The 12,773-nt window shown below is 42.3% G+C and overlaps 2 protein-coding genes across 2 annotated transcripts in view; one reads left to right on the top strand and one right to left on the bottom strand.

The window, feature by feature from the left end:
* LOC311135357 (voltage-dependent calcium channel subunit alpha-2/delta-4-like) overlaps positions 1-12,773 on the top strand; it is a gene marked incomplete at its 5' end in the record, with an annotated part of 86,564 nt that overhangs the window by 51,408 nt on the left and 22,383 nt on the right. Inside the window, 3 exons of the mRNA XM_084169299.1 lie at positions 452-544; positions 767-909; positions 1,559-1,630. Coding sequence (XP_084025425.1) covers positions 452-544; positions 767-909; positions 1,559-1,630 — 308 coding nt within the window. The remainder of the gene's footprint in view (positions 1-451; positions 545-766; positions 910-1,558; positions 1,631-12,773) is intronic.
* On the bottom strand, positions 3,410-4,848 carry LOC311134800 (leucine-rich repeat and transmembrane domain-containing protein 2-like; the record flags this gene model as incomplete). Its single annotated transcript, XM_084168584.1, has 2 exons — positions 3,410-3,930; positions 4,107-4,848. The coding sequence occupies 2 exons, from the start codon at positions 4,846-4,848 to the stop codon at positions 3,410-3,412; spliced, it is 1,263 nt and encodes a 420-aa protein (XP_084024710.1).

Below are 12,773 nucleotides of genomic sequence, written 5' to 3'. Positions count from 1 at the left end.
TTTGAAGGAGTCAGGCGCAGGAGGGTAAATCACAGAATAACAGGATTTATTCTGAACCACAGAGTTACGCAGTAATGCGTAGAAACACTCCAGTGCGCAAAACAGGCGCACTGGAAAATACAAGGCACACAGGGAATATTCCCGGCGATATAAAATACACAGAGCTTCACCGAGCTTCTCTCTCCTCCACAATAAATAATCACACACAAAAACAAGGGGGCAGAGGGAACACTTATACAGGTACTGATGAGGGTATATGAACCAGGTGTGTGTAATAAACAAGACAAAACAAATGGAATGATGAGATGAGGAGCAGCAGTGGCTAGAAGGCCGGTGGTGACGAACGCCGAAGCCTGACCGAACAAGGAGAGGAGGCAGCCCCAGAGGAAGTTGGGACAGCATGTGTGTTTGAGTGCAGTAAAGACCAATCTGTGCATTTGTGTATGTTCAGGATGGAGGCGGGTGTGGAGGCAGCCTTCCTGGGAACTCGTTCTGGCGTCATCCGGCTGACCAGATACACCGGAATGGAGACCAGGGTCGCCAAGTGAGTCAAACAACCTACATTAGCCTTACATTATATTGTATGTTCACTGTGTCCTTTGAGCACAGAAGTATTCATTAGGCACCAAATTAAAGAAACAGGGAGGCACTACCTGAACTTGTCCAATAAGAAACAATGTTTTGCAAAACGTTTTCCTACATTGTGCACTAATGAATACGACCGAGGAATTTAATCTAAACTCTCTCTTAACTTCCTGCTCCAAAGGAAGTTCCTGACTCCAGCTGATAAGGACAACCTGTTCACCGTGGACCACTTCCCCCTGTGGTACCGCCTGGCCATGGAGAACCCTCCCGGACGCTTCCTCTACTACATGCCAGTGGAGGACAATGACAACAAAGACCAGACAGGTAGGCCTACCATATGATCCAGGCTTGAGGTCAATTCCTAGCCTTGTCCCAGATCTGTTTGTGCTGTCTTACCAACACTTGCAGTGACAATGACCATAGGAGTTGGCAAGACAACACAAACCGACCTGGCACCAGTCTAGTGAATTCCGTTACTATTGAGAAATGCCACAATTAAAGTCCAAACTGGCAGGAATTTAAACTGAATTGAGCCCAACTCTGATATACTCCATTATTGACTTGACAATATAACTTAACAAACCTACAATACGTCAGAGGTTCACTGGCGTACCACTCCGACCCCCCATCATAAGCCATGTAAAAAAATGTAATAATGAATTACAGGTAATTAGCTGCAAAACTGCTAAATGTTCTCTCAGCCTCATGGCAAAATGTGTAGAATAGCAGGAAATTAGCTTTAAAAATGCAAAATAATCTCAGCCTCATTGCAAAACGTGCAGAATAGCATGAGATTAGCTATACAACTGCACATTTTTCTATATGCCCCATGGCAAAATGTGTAGAATTGTAGGAAGCTAGCTGGGTTGGGGGGGGGCTTTCTCAGACCTTGCGGGGGGCCTGCGAAACTGCGGTACGCCACTTCAGAGGTTGTGTGAGACTGATTGTTGATTGGTTGATTCTCTTGTGACAGGGGCGTCGAAGTATGTCATAGCCGTCACAGCTGTGACTGTGTCATCGGGAGGCAAGACAGCCATGGCTGGAGGTAAGCTTCTGCTTTCTTTTACTCTCTGAAATGTCTGGCTGCTTTACACAAATGCTGGAGGCGTTGATGCATCTAATGGCTTCTATGTGTATTGAAGTGACCATACTGGTAGTAGTGTTCTCTGGGGTGCTACTGCTAAATGTTTGACACACTTTCTCTTGTGGAGAGGGAAACACTCCATTTGTCTTGTGAAATTCCCTAAAAGAGCAGGGTTACTGTTGAGTGTATCTGTGACAACTGTGATGGTTTTCACATCTTCATAAGGTGTTTTCTTCATAGGCTTTTTTCATAAATATAGCTACAATAAAAAATCAGCTGGAATAAATTGTGATGGGCAGCTTAGATAAATAAATGCTTTATTTTCGTCAGCATGATTAACAGAATATCACATATCTCACTTCGTCTTGTCGAGCAAAACTAAAGAGCAAATATTGAATGTGCTTAAAGGCCGCTGCACACCACGCAAACTACGCAAACGCAGCGATGGAGCATTGTTTTCTACGTAGTTCGCTTTACTTTTGTGTGGCTCAAATTTTGGAACGGACTGTATACGACACTCCGTTGCTCTGCTTGCATAGGGTGTGTATGGCCCTTAAAGCTGGAATCCGTAGCGGTGAAACTGCTACTTCCGTTTGCGATATTACAACAACAAAGACATTACTTCAAACAATGAACACTGTTTTTTCCCCTCAGACATCATTGCACGCGCGATAGAACAGCAGAGTATGTACTACCATTTTATTTTACCATGATGCTGGATGCTCCTCTACTTCATTTCATAAACAAAACAAAAACAATAACAAATGCACCTGGGGCGACCAGTGGCGCTGTTTCACCTTACGGAGATTTCAACTTGAACTTAGAGACAAAAATAAGGGTTGGATAAATAAGGAGATAGTTATATATACCTGTTTTAGGGCAGTGTTGATGATCCCTTTGACAGTTCGAAATGGATAAATGGAAATAGCTGACAACTAGTTTCAGTTTGTAATGAATATGGCTGCTATCCATGGAACTGATACTCTTCAGCTGCTGTTATCATAACATCCTCTAGAGGTCAGTAGTATGCTGTTGTATTTTATGGCTTTGGACCATTGAAAGCAGGCTTACTCTGCATAGATTTGATTAATGAAGATATGATTTGGAATATTACATTAGTAGAGAGAGGATTAAGCAACTGCACATGAGCACAGGTCTAATACACAAAAAAGACTGCATCCGTCTAACATTAATTTCTCAGTACATTCATGTCAACTGTATTTTGGTTTTCTCTCATCCAACTGATTGAGCGACAACCACTACTGGGATTATATACCTGGGATTTTTGTAGCAAAACATTAGGAGCAGTTACAATATATTGGACAGGGATATTCAATATGTTGACTTCATCTATGATCTATTGACATGTTCTGCTTCAAACACAAATAACTTCAAAGAATAATAACAATTTCAAAGACAATTTCTAGGAAAGTCTCTTAACCGAGGTGCCAGAACCATTACCACACAGTTGGAGAGCTGACTAAAGAGTCACACAGGGCAGAACAAATCACAGAGCATCCACACGTCTTGAAGCAAAGCAGGATTCCAGTTTGTCCCGTTTTTCATTTTCCTCTATACGATCACCTGTATGATCCACCACCAGCAAAGTGCAGCAGGGATATGCATGCTCAGCTCTATACATTCCCTCACCTAGAATGCCCTAGCACAGAGGAGTACGATATGCAGTTCAGTCCACTGAATCCTTCTAACAGGAATTTCAGCTAGTCAGAAAAACAATGATCAAAAGCCTGTTATTCTGTATCCGTGGACTATCGGGCTGGACTCCTTCAGTTCTGGCTCATCTGGTGACATTGGGGAGGACAGACAAGCTCCGTCCTCAGCGTCTGTCTCCCCCCCTCCCTCCCCCGCCATCAGCGGCTGCCCTCTGTTCTTCAGCTCCCTCTGGTACTTGGCCATGAGAGAGGCATAGATACAGCCGTAGGTTGCTGCCACCACCATCAACACGCACACCACGCCACACACACACGCCGCCACGATCTGAGTCCCCCAGGCCCTGCGCACGCTAATGGGCCGGTAGCGCTGGCGCACGCAGTCTTCTTGGTTGATTTGGGGCCCGTTCATGGGCCCGTTAATCAGACCGAAGCAGGGTGGGCGTCCTCCTCGAGGCCCGTCGTAGCCGGGGACCCTGTCCTGGTTATCCAGCTGCAGGCAGTAGTTGAACATCTCTATAGGGATGCTGCGGATGTCTTTCCCCCTCAGCTCCTTGGGGAGGTTACACTTCACAGCATCCACCTGCCCGTCTGAGACACAGCGAGCAATGCAGTGGATCATTAACACTATCAATAGCTAATCAATCTCATTTACAGACTTAATACAGCATCAAACTAGTACATGACATGGAACGAAGGCGAAATGACTTGACTGTACATGAAACATTGTAACCTTAAAGCCTTTCAATACACAACATAACACTCACGTCTGTACAGCATCCACTCCATCCAGTGCTTGAAGTCCCTCAGGTTGCAGTCACACTCCCATGGGTTCCCTGCCAGTTGGAGGCTCAACAGGCTGCCCAGAGGCTGGAAGGTAGCTCTGTCCAAGCTCTGCAGCTTGTTTCCAGCCAGAGACAGCCAGGCCAGGCCCTGGAGCTCGTCCAGCAGGCCCTTGGGCAGAACAACCAGGCCATTCAGGGACAAGTCCAGCCCTTTCAGTGTCCACAGACCCTGGAACAGCTCTCGGCTCAGTCCCCAGCGACTCCCGTTACTCTGTGTCACCTCCGTCTGGTTACTGGGATCTGGAGAGGTAGGAAGGGGGCAGTCACCCAGGTTGTTACCAGAGAGGTTGAGCCACTGGAGGCTGCTGAGTCCGGAGAAAGCCCCCGGCTGCAGGCTGGAGAGGTGGTTGTCGGAGAGGTCCAGAAGCTCCAGAGCGCTTAGGTTGGACAGGTCCCCATTGCCTAGGGAGGAGAGGTTGTTGTGGGGCAGGCGGAGGGTGCGGGTGTCATGGGGCAGCAGGGGCAGGACGGTGGTTAGCGAGAGCAGAGCCAGGCCTGTACAGTCTGTGCCATTGCTTTTGCAGATGCACACTGTGGGACATCCGCTAGCTGCCACTAGCAGACCAAGCAGTACCAGCAGCAGACTGGGCAGGGCTGCATAGTCTCGGGAGAGAGGAGAGGAGAAAATTAAGGAGAGGAATTTGATTATGCATTTTAATGACATGACCAATACAAGATTTCGCCAAATGTCTGAGTAATCTAAATCAACCCCCAGAATTTGTTGGATGCCAAGTCAAATATACGTACAGGAAATTCTTGAATCGATTGAACACTTATTTCTGTCAATCAGCCCACTGTGGTAGTCACTCACCCAGGCTCTCCGGGTGGGTCCTGTCAAGGGGCTGCATGTCTGCTCTGCCCACTCTGGTGCCACCATAGACTGGCACTGGCATCTCTCAGTAGGTGCCGTCCTTGTGCCACCCACCAGCTATGCAGAGCCCTGGTAAATTCAAAAACAGAAAGAAAGAATAAGAAAGCGAAAGAGAGCGGGAGATTGAGAAAGAGAGAAAAGGAGTCATCAGATGAGCAATACATGGTGCGTATTTGGATGTGTAGGAGAGAGATTGTTGGCAGTTTTAACACTCATCTTATATAATAATGAATAATGAGTACATGTACAGATTAGTAAGGACAACAATCTTTTCCATCTGATTTGGAACAACATAATTCTATCCTTCACCCTCTTACCCCTCTGACTGTTAAACACTTCGTTTCCCTTTTCATCCATTTCGATTCCCTTTTAGTTCCTTGGTATTTCAAGGGGGGGGGGGGGGGGGGGGGGGTTCAGTCAAAAAAGCGCTTGATGCATGTGCTCGGATGCATGTGCTTAGCCCAAAGTAAATGCAAGTACTGTACGGAGATGAAGTTAACTTTCTACTGAACACACAGACAACCCTCATCTTTCACCTGCAGACAATCACACGAGAGAGAGAGAGAGAGAGAGAGAGAGAGAGAGAGAGAGAGAGAGAGAGAGAGAGAGAGAGAGAGAGAGAGATGTCATTAATTTCATGATTAGAGAGATTATGTAGCTCCATCATGCGTGCCTCTGCTGCCACTCAGTAGAGCCAGTTTAGAGGAGCCTCAAGGTCCTTCTTTTGTCATCACTCCACAAAGGCCCTGCATCACTCTCCTCCTCTTCCTTTCCTCTTACTTTCTCATAGTCTGTACTCTATATATGTATAGACTGACACTAGGGTTATGCAACATTCTTTCCTGCATTCAACTGTAGGTAGAGTTAGAAGGCATTGAGGGCACATGCAGTATTGTTTGGATTTGTGAAGTTTGACGCCTGAGGTGTACGCATCAGTATTGGGTGCGCTTGGTTATATTTGTGTGTCTCAGTATTGGGTGTGCTTGGTTGTATTTCTCAGTATTGGGTGTGTTTGGTTCTGTTTCTCAATTGTCAGTAGGAAGTATAGTTGCTTCTGTTTCTCAATTCTCGATATGAAGTGTTCTTGCTTCTGTTTCCCAGTTTTAGGTGCACTTGGTTACATTAGTGTATCTTTGTTGGGTGTTCTTCTGTTTCACTGTGTGAGATGTGAGGTGTGCGGTGCGTGTCCTGTGTAATCAGAGCATGATGAGTACATCTGATCTGAAATCAGAAGAACCACAGTGTTCTGTCACTGACTGGAGCTGTCACCAGTGCAGCAGCATCACACACAAAAAAAAGATGGGTTAAAAACAACCCAATTTGGGTTCTTTGGTAACCCGGCGCTTGTAAATATTTGACATATTTTTATATATTTTTTTTTTTGCCAGTTGGGTTGAGTGTATAACCCAACAAGTTGGGTTGTTGGGATTACCCAAACATGGGTTAATTTAACCATCAGTTGGGCATATTTTACTCTCATGCTGGGTTGACCTAGCAGCTGGTTCTTTTTTAACGTAATCCTTAGGTATTTTCAGGAGGTGTGGCTTATTCGGGGCGTGACTATCAGCTAGACCTAATTGGCCACCAGTGAGAGTAAATGTAATTCCTGATCATGTTATGTTTACATACTGCAAATTCAATTTTTCATATTTTGTGGGCATTTTACCCATTCTTCTATAATATTACAATTATAATAAAGTACACCACCTCATTGTATCCCAACAATGGGATGTATGTAGGCTTTTAAGGTGCTCACACACTTCTGTAAGCCTTATTGAAACTATAAAAATGTAAATGTTCAACTTTACCATGTGATAACTATACAACAGAACAGATGAACAGGAATGACATTTACTTATTTGGATGACCAAAAACAACTATCTGAAAGCCATGCCCCTACTAAACCATACCTCCAGTCTTCTGATCTGACCCGGTTGGACATATTTCAATAACCCAGCACCAATAACGCTGCAGTTTTTAACCTCTACGGGATCGGTGTCCCATATACGGAATGGTTGAGCTAACGTGCGCTAATGTGATTAGCATGACTGTTGTAAGTAACAGCACACTTTCCAGGACATAGACATGTCTTATTTGGGCAGAAAACTTAAATTCTTGTTCATCGAACTGCACTGTCCAATTTACAGTAGCTATTACAGTGAAAAAAATACTGTGCTATTGTTTGAGGAGAGGGCACAACAACAAAAAAATTATCACGGCAACTGGTTTGATACATTCACCTCTGAAGGTAAATAATGTACTTACATTCAGTAATCTTGCTCTGATTTGTCATCCTAAGGGTCCCAGAGATAAAATGTAGCATAGTTTTGTTTGATAAAATCCATTTTTATATTCAAATGTAGGAACTGGGTTCTACAGTTAGAACCCCTGCTGTCTCTGGCTCCACACCCACCCCACATGGCCATCTAGATATGTGAAAGTTAGTGTATTTTTTTTACCTTTATTTAACTAGGCAAGTTAGTTAAGAACAAATTCTTATTTACAATGACGGCCTACACCGGCCAAACCCGGACGACGCTGGGCCAATTGTGCGCCACCCTATGGGACTCCCAATCACGGCCGGTTGTGATACAGCCTGGAATTGAACCAGGGGGTCTGTAGTGACACCTCAAGCACTGAAAATGCAGTGCCTTAGACCGCTGCGCCACTCGGGAGCCCACTGGTTCGATTCCATAACTTTCACACATCTAGATGGCAGTGCGGGGAGGGTCATTAACATAATTAGATCATTAGCATGGTATAAGCTAATGATCCGTCATGTATGACATTCCTGGGAGTGTGTAAACTTACATTTTGTATTACCATATTCTTTTTGTATGTTCTCTATTGTTATGTACTAGAAAATGTATCAATTCGGCACATTTGGGCGGACTTGATACAAAATAGTCCAGTATTGCAATGCTTCACTGGATCAATCTGAAACTTTGCACACACACTGCGCCTAAACTGCAATATTATAGTGTGGCCTTTCTCTTGCATTTCAAAGATAATGAAAAAAAATAAAAAATAGAAAATGCATGTTTTTGGTTTGTATTATCTTTTACCAGATCTAATGTGTTATATTCTCCTACATTAATTTCAAATTTCCACAAACTTCAAAGTGTTTCCTTTTGAATGGTATCAAGAATATGTATATCCTTGCTTCAGGTCCTGAGCTACAGGCAGTTAGATTTGGGTATGTCATTTTAGGCTAAAATTTTAAAAAAGGGTCCGATCCTTAAGAGGTTAAAGAAAACAACCGAACTAAGTGACCCAACCCACATTTTTATAAAAAAATAAGAACAATACAAAACATAGACATACAAATGACAACATCACACAATCAACTACATCACACCTGCCCAGACCCACATGCTCACACCCACATCTCCAGCGCCCACATCACTCTCTGCCACATGGCCTCAAACTGCACCATTTTGTTTCTCTCAGTCACCCACACACTTTCAACATTTAGATAATAAAGCATTTGACCTTTGCTTTGTGTTTTTTTGGTTTTTAAGTATGCATTTTTCCTAGATTATTTATTTATTATTTATTTATTTTTTTATTTAACCTTTATTTAACCAGGTAAGCCAGTTGAGAACAAGTTCTCATTTACAACTGCGACCTGGCCAAGATAAAGCAAAGCAGTGCGATAAAAACAACAACACAGAGTTACATATGGGGTAAAACAAAACATAAAGTCAAAAATACAACAGAAAATATATATACAGTGTGTGCAAATGTAGCAACTTTGAAGTTGGAGGTAAGGCAATAAATAGGCTATAGTGCAAAATAGTACAATTGTACAATAGTTACAATTAGTATTAACACTGGAATGATAGATGTGCAAGAGATGATGTGCAAATAGAGATACTGGGGTGCAAATGAGCAAAAATAAATAACAATATAGGGATAAGGTAGTTGGGTGGGCTAATTTCAGATGGGCTGTGTACAGGTGCAGTGATCAGTAAGGTGCTCTGACAACTGATGCTTAAAGTTAGTGAGGGAGATAAGAGTCTCCAGCTTCAGAGATTTTTGCATGATTGACAAGAAAAGTATCGTCCAACCCATCGGTTATCTCACTGCACCCTCATATGCCATGTCTTGAAATATGCAGACAGACAAAAGTACATTTACATTGTAATACTTCTGACAGCCAACTTTCTAACTCCGCTCATAACTTTTGGACTTTATAACATTCCCAGAAGGCATGGAGTATTGAGTCATTGTTAGTTTTACACTTAAGACATGACTCTGTCGTTGTGCTGTAGAATTTGTGAAGTTTGTCTCATGTATAATAAATTCTATACATTAATTTATACTGGATTAAGCATACATTTTCATTAACTGTAATTTTGTTAGTTATGTTCCCTCCATCTTGTGCCAATATCAGTCATTTTTAAGTATTGGTTTTCAATAGTTTATATTTTTTTCTAAGAGATTGTCAATTGGATAGGCTCTTTGCGCTGTTTTGTATAACACCTATCATATGAATATCATTTTCTGACTCAAATAGGATTCCCTCAAGATTGCTCTGATGTATTCTGATTTCAATTACTGTAAAATCTTGAACTGTGACCACCATTGGGACTTAGCCTTAAATGGGATTTCAACTCATAATCTCTTAGTTGCAAGGAACCTGAAATGTCCTGCTACAGTGCAGCTACACCACCAGATCTGTGAGCATTAAAGAGATATTAGCATATTTGTGGGTGTGGTCAACTGTCTGTGTATTTGTGCCAACCATCAGTGGAAGTGTTGTAGCAGTTTAAGTGTTTGATGGCTATGCAGATACAAGTACAGCACCTCCTTTGACACTATCTGTTCTGCAAATATTGTAAAATAATTATGCATTTTCAAGTAACTTAAAGGTCCTGGACAGTTATTATGATTCCCATGTAAAATAGACTGTTGTATAGTTATCACCCGTAATATCTTTGGGGGATAGAATTGCTCAAAATTTGAGAAGTACTTTTTCTCTCATGGCTAACTGCCACGAATGTTCCCACCAATGGTGTGCTTCCACCAACCTGACTTGTTGAGGACAAAAATCAGTGTGTGATGACGTAGTGCTCACAATATGCACTTTTTCGCTTAAGTTTTCATGTACAGAATAATTTTCAACACTACTGTTAGTTGCAAGTGAGGCATGCCAAGTTCATTTGCAGGACAGGCCAAAAAGTACCCAAGTGCATTGCGATTGGCAGTAAATATACTGTATAGCAAAACACTGATACAGTATCCTATTACTGTAGAAAACGACCACAACATCTACCACTAAATTAACAGCAATAGCTAACAGTGTAGTTTCATATTATCACATGTTGAACTACATGTTTTCACATGTGGAAAATCACATAATTTCACACTTGAAATGTGAAATTACACGTGAAATCATGTGAAAACGTGTTTTTGGAACACTTCTTGTGTGATATTTCACATGGGAAATCATGTGAAAACGTGAAATCATGTGAAAATGTGTTTTTGGAAACCTTCACATGACGTGACACTTCCACCTAAACATTAATTATCTATAATAAATCTCTGCACTTAGCAAAAGAGTGCCATCTGCACTGCTATTTTAGTTATCAGTTATTCTGACTCTCAATGTATTTAATTTACTTATTTCAGCAATTTGAGGGTTTTCTGTAAAAATGTCTAATGTTGGTGGGGCATATTATTCTGTTTTAACGTTACTCCTGAATCACAATGATAAATACAGTGCATTCAGAAAGTATTCAGACCCCATGACGTTTTACACATTTGGTTACGTTACAGCTATTCTAAAATTGATTAAATATTATTATTTTTTCATCAATCTACACACAATACACCACAATGACAAAGCGAAAAACAGGTTCTTAGAAATGTTTGCAAATTTATTAAAAAGGAAAAATAGACATACCTTATTTACATAAGTATTCAGACCCTTTGCTATGAGACTCGAAATTGAGCTCAGGTGCATCCTGTTTCCATTGATCATCCTTGAGATGTTTCTACAACTTGATTGGAGTCCACCTGTGGTAAATTCAATTGATTGGTCATGATTCCCCTGTAGCTCAGTTGGTAGAGCATGGTGCTTGCAATGCCAGGGTTGTGGGTTCGTTTCCCACGGGGGGGCAGTATGAAAATGTATGCACTCACTAACTGTAAGTCGCTCTGGATAAGAGCGTCTGCTAAATGACTAAAATGTAAAAATTGGAAAGGCACACACCTGTCTATATGAGGTCCCACAGTTGACAGTGCATGTCAGAGCAAAAACCAAGGCATGAGGTGAAGGAATTGTCCGTACAGCTGTGGGGAAGGGTACCAAAAAATGTATGCATGTTGAAGGTCCCCAAGAACACAGTGGCCTCCATCATTCTTAAATGGAAGAAGTTTGGAACCACCAAGACTCTTCCTAGAGCTGGCCGCCCAGGTCAGGGAGGTGACCAAGAACCTGATGGTCACTCTGACAGAGCTCCAGAGTCCTCTGTGGAGATGGGAGAACCTTCCAGAAGGACAACCATCTCTGCAGCACCACCAATCAGGCCTTTATGGTAGAATGGTCTGATGGAAGCCACTCCTCAGTAAAAGGCACATGACATCCAGCTTGGAGTTTGCCAAAAGGCACCTAAAGGACTCTCAGACCATGAGAAACAGGATTTGCTGGTCTGATGAAACCAAGATTGAACTCTTTGGCCTGAATGCCAAGCGTCATGTCTGGAGGAAACCTGGCACCATCCCTACGGTGAAGCATGGTGGTGGCAGCATCATCCTGTGGGGATGTTTTTCAGCGGCAAGGACTTGGAGACTAGTCAGGATCGAGGGAAAGATGAACAGATCAAAGTACAGAGAGATCCTTGATGAAAGCCTGCTCCAGAGCACTCAGGACCTCAGACTGGGTTGAAGGTTCACCTTCCAACAAGACAACAACCCTAAGCACACAGCCAAGACAACGCAGGAGTGGCTTTGGGACAAGTCTCTGAATGTCCTTGAGTGGCCCAGCCAGAGCCCGGATTTGAACCCGATCGAACATCTCTGGAGAGACCTGAAAATAGCTGTGCAGTGACGCTCCCCATCCAACCTGAAAGAGCTTGAGAGGACTGCAGAGAAGAATGGGAGAAACTCCCCAAATACAGGTGTGGCAAGCTTGTAGCATCATACTGTAATCGCTGCTAAAGGTGCTTTAACAATGTACTGAGTAAAGGGTCTGAATACTTATGTAAATGTGATATTTCCATTTTTTATTTTTAATAAATTTGCAAAAATGTCTAAAAACCTGTTTTTGCTTTGTCGTTATGGGGTATTTTCTGTAGATGGATGAGGGGAAAAAATAATTTAATCCATTTTAGAATAAGGCTGTAACGTAACAAAATGTGGAAAAAGTAAAGGGGTCTGAATACATTCCGATTTTTGTAATTATTTTTTTATCAAAGCTGAGATTTACTCTGAAGTCTAAAGTGTAAGAATACAGATGAAGTCAGACCCTGACACAGACATGCTGGTGTAGCAGGAAGATCAGAATGCTGTGAACCAAGAGGTTGTTAGTTCAAATCCCAGGCAAGGACATGTTGAATAATAATTACTGTATAAATAAACATACACAATGTAGTCATGAATGTCAAATATGTAAGTTGAAAACACTGTATATTTAAAACACTGTGTGTGTATCACAACAACGTATTTTTGTTTGCAGGGCATCACCTGTGAAATCTCATGTGTACATTTTAAAC

This window comes from Coregonus lavaretus (assembly GCF_964263955.1).
Source record: "Coregonus lavaretus genome assembly, chromosome: 9".
NCBI classification, from domain to species: domain Eukaryota; kingdom Metazoa; phylum Chordata; class Actinopteri; order Salmoniformes; family Salmonidae; genus Coregonus; species Coregonus lavaretus.
The sequence above is the reverse complement of the archived record's forward strand: the minus strand, read 5'-3'. Positions and strand labels throughout refer to the sequence as shown.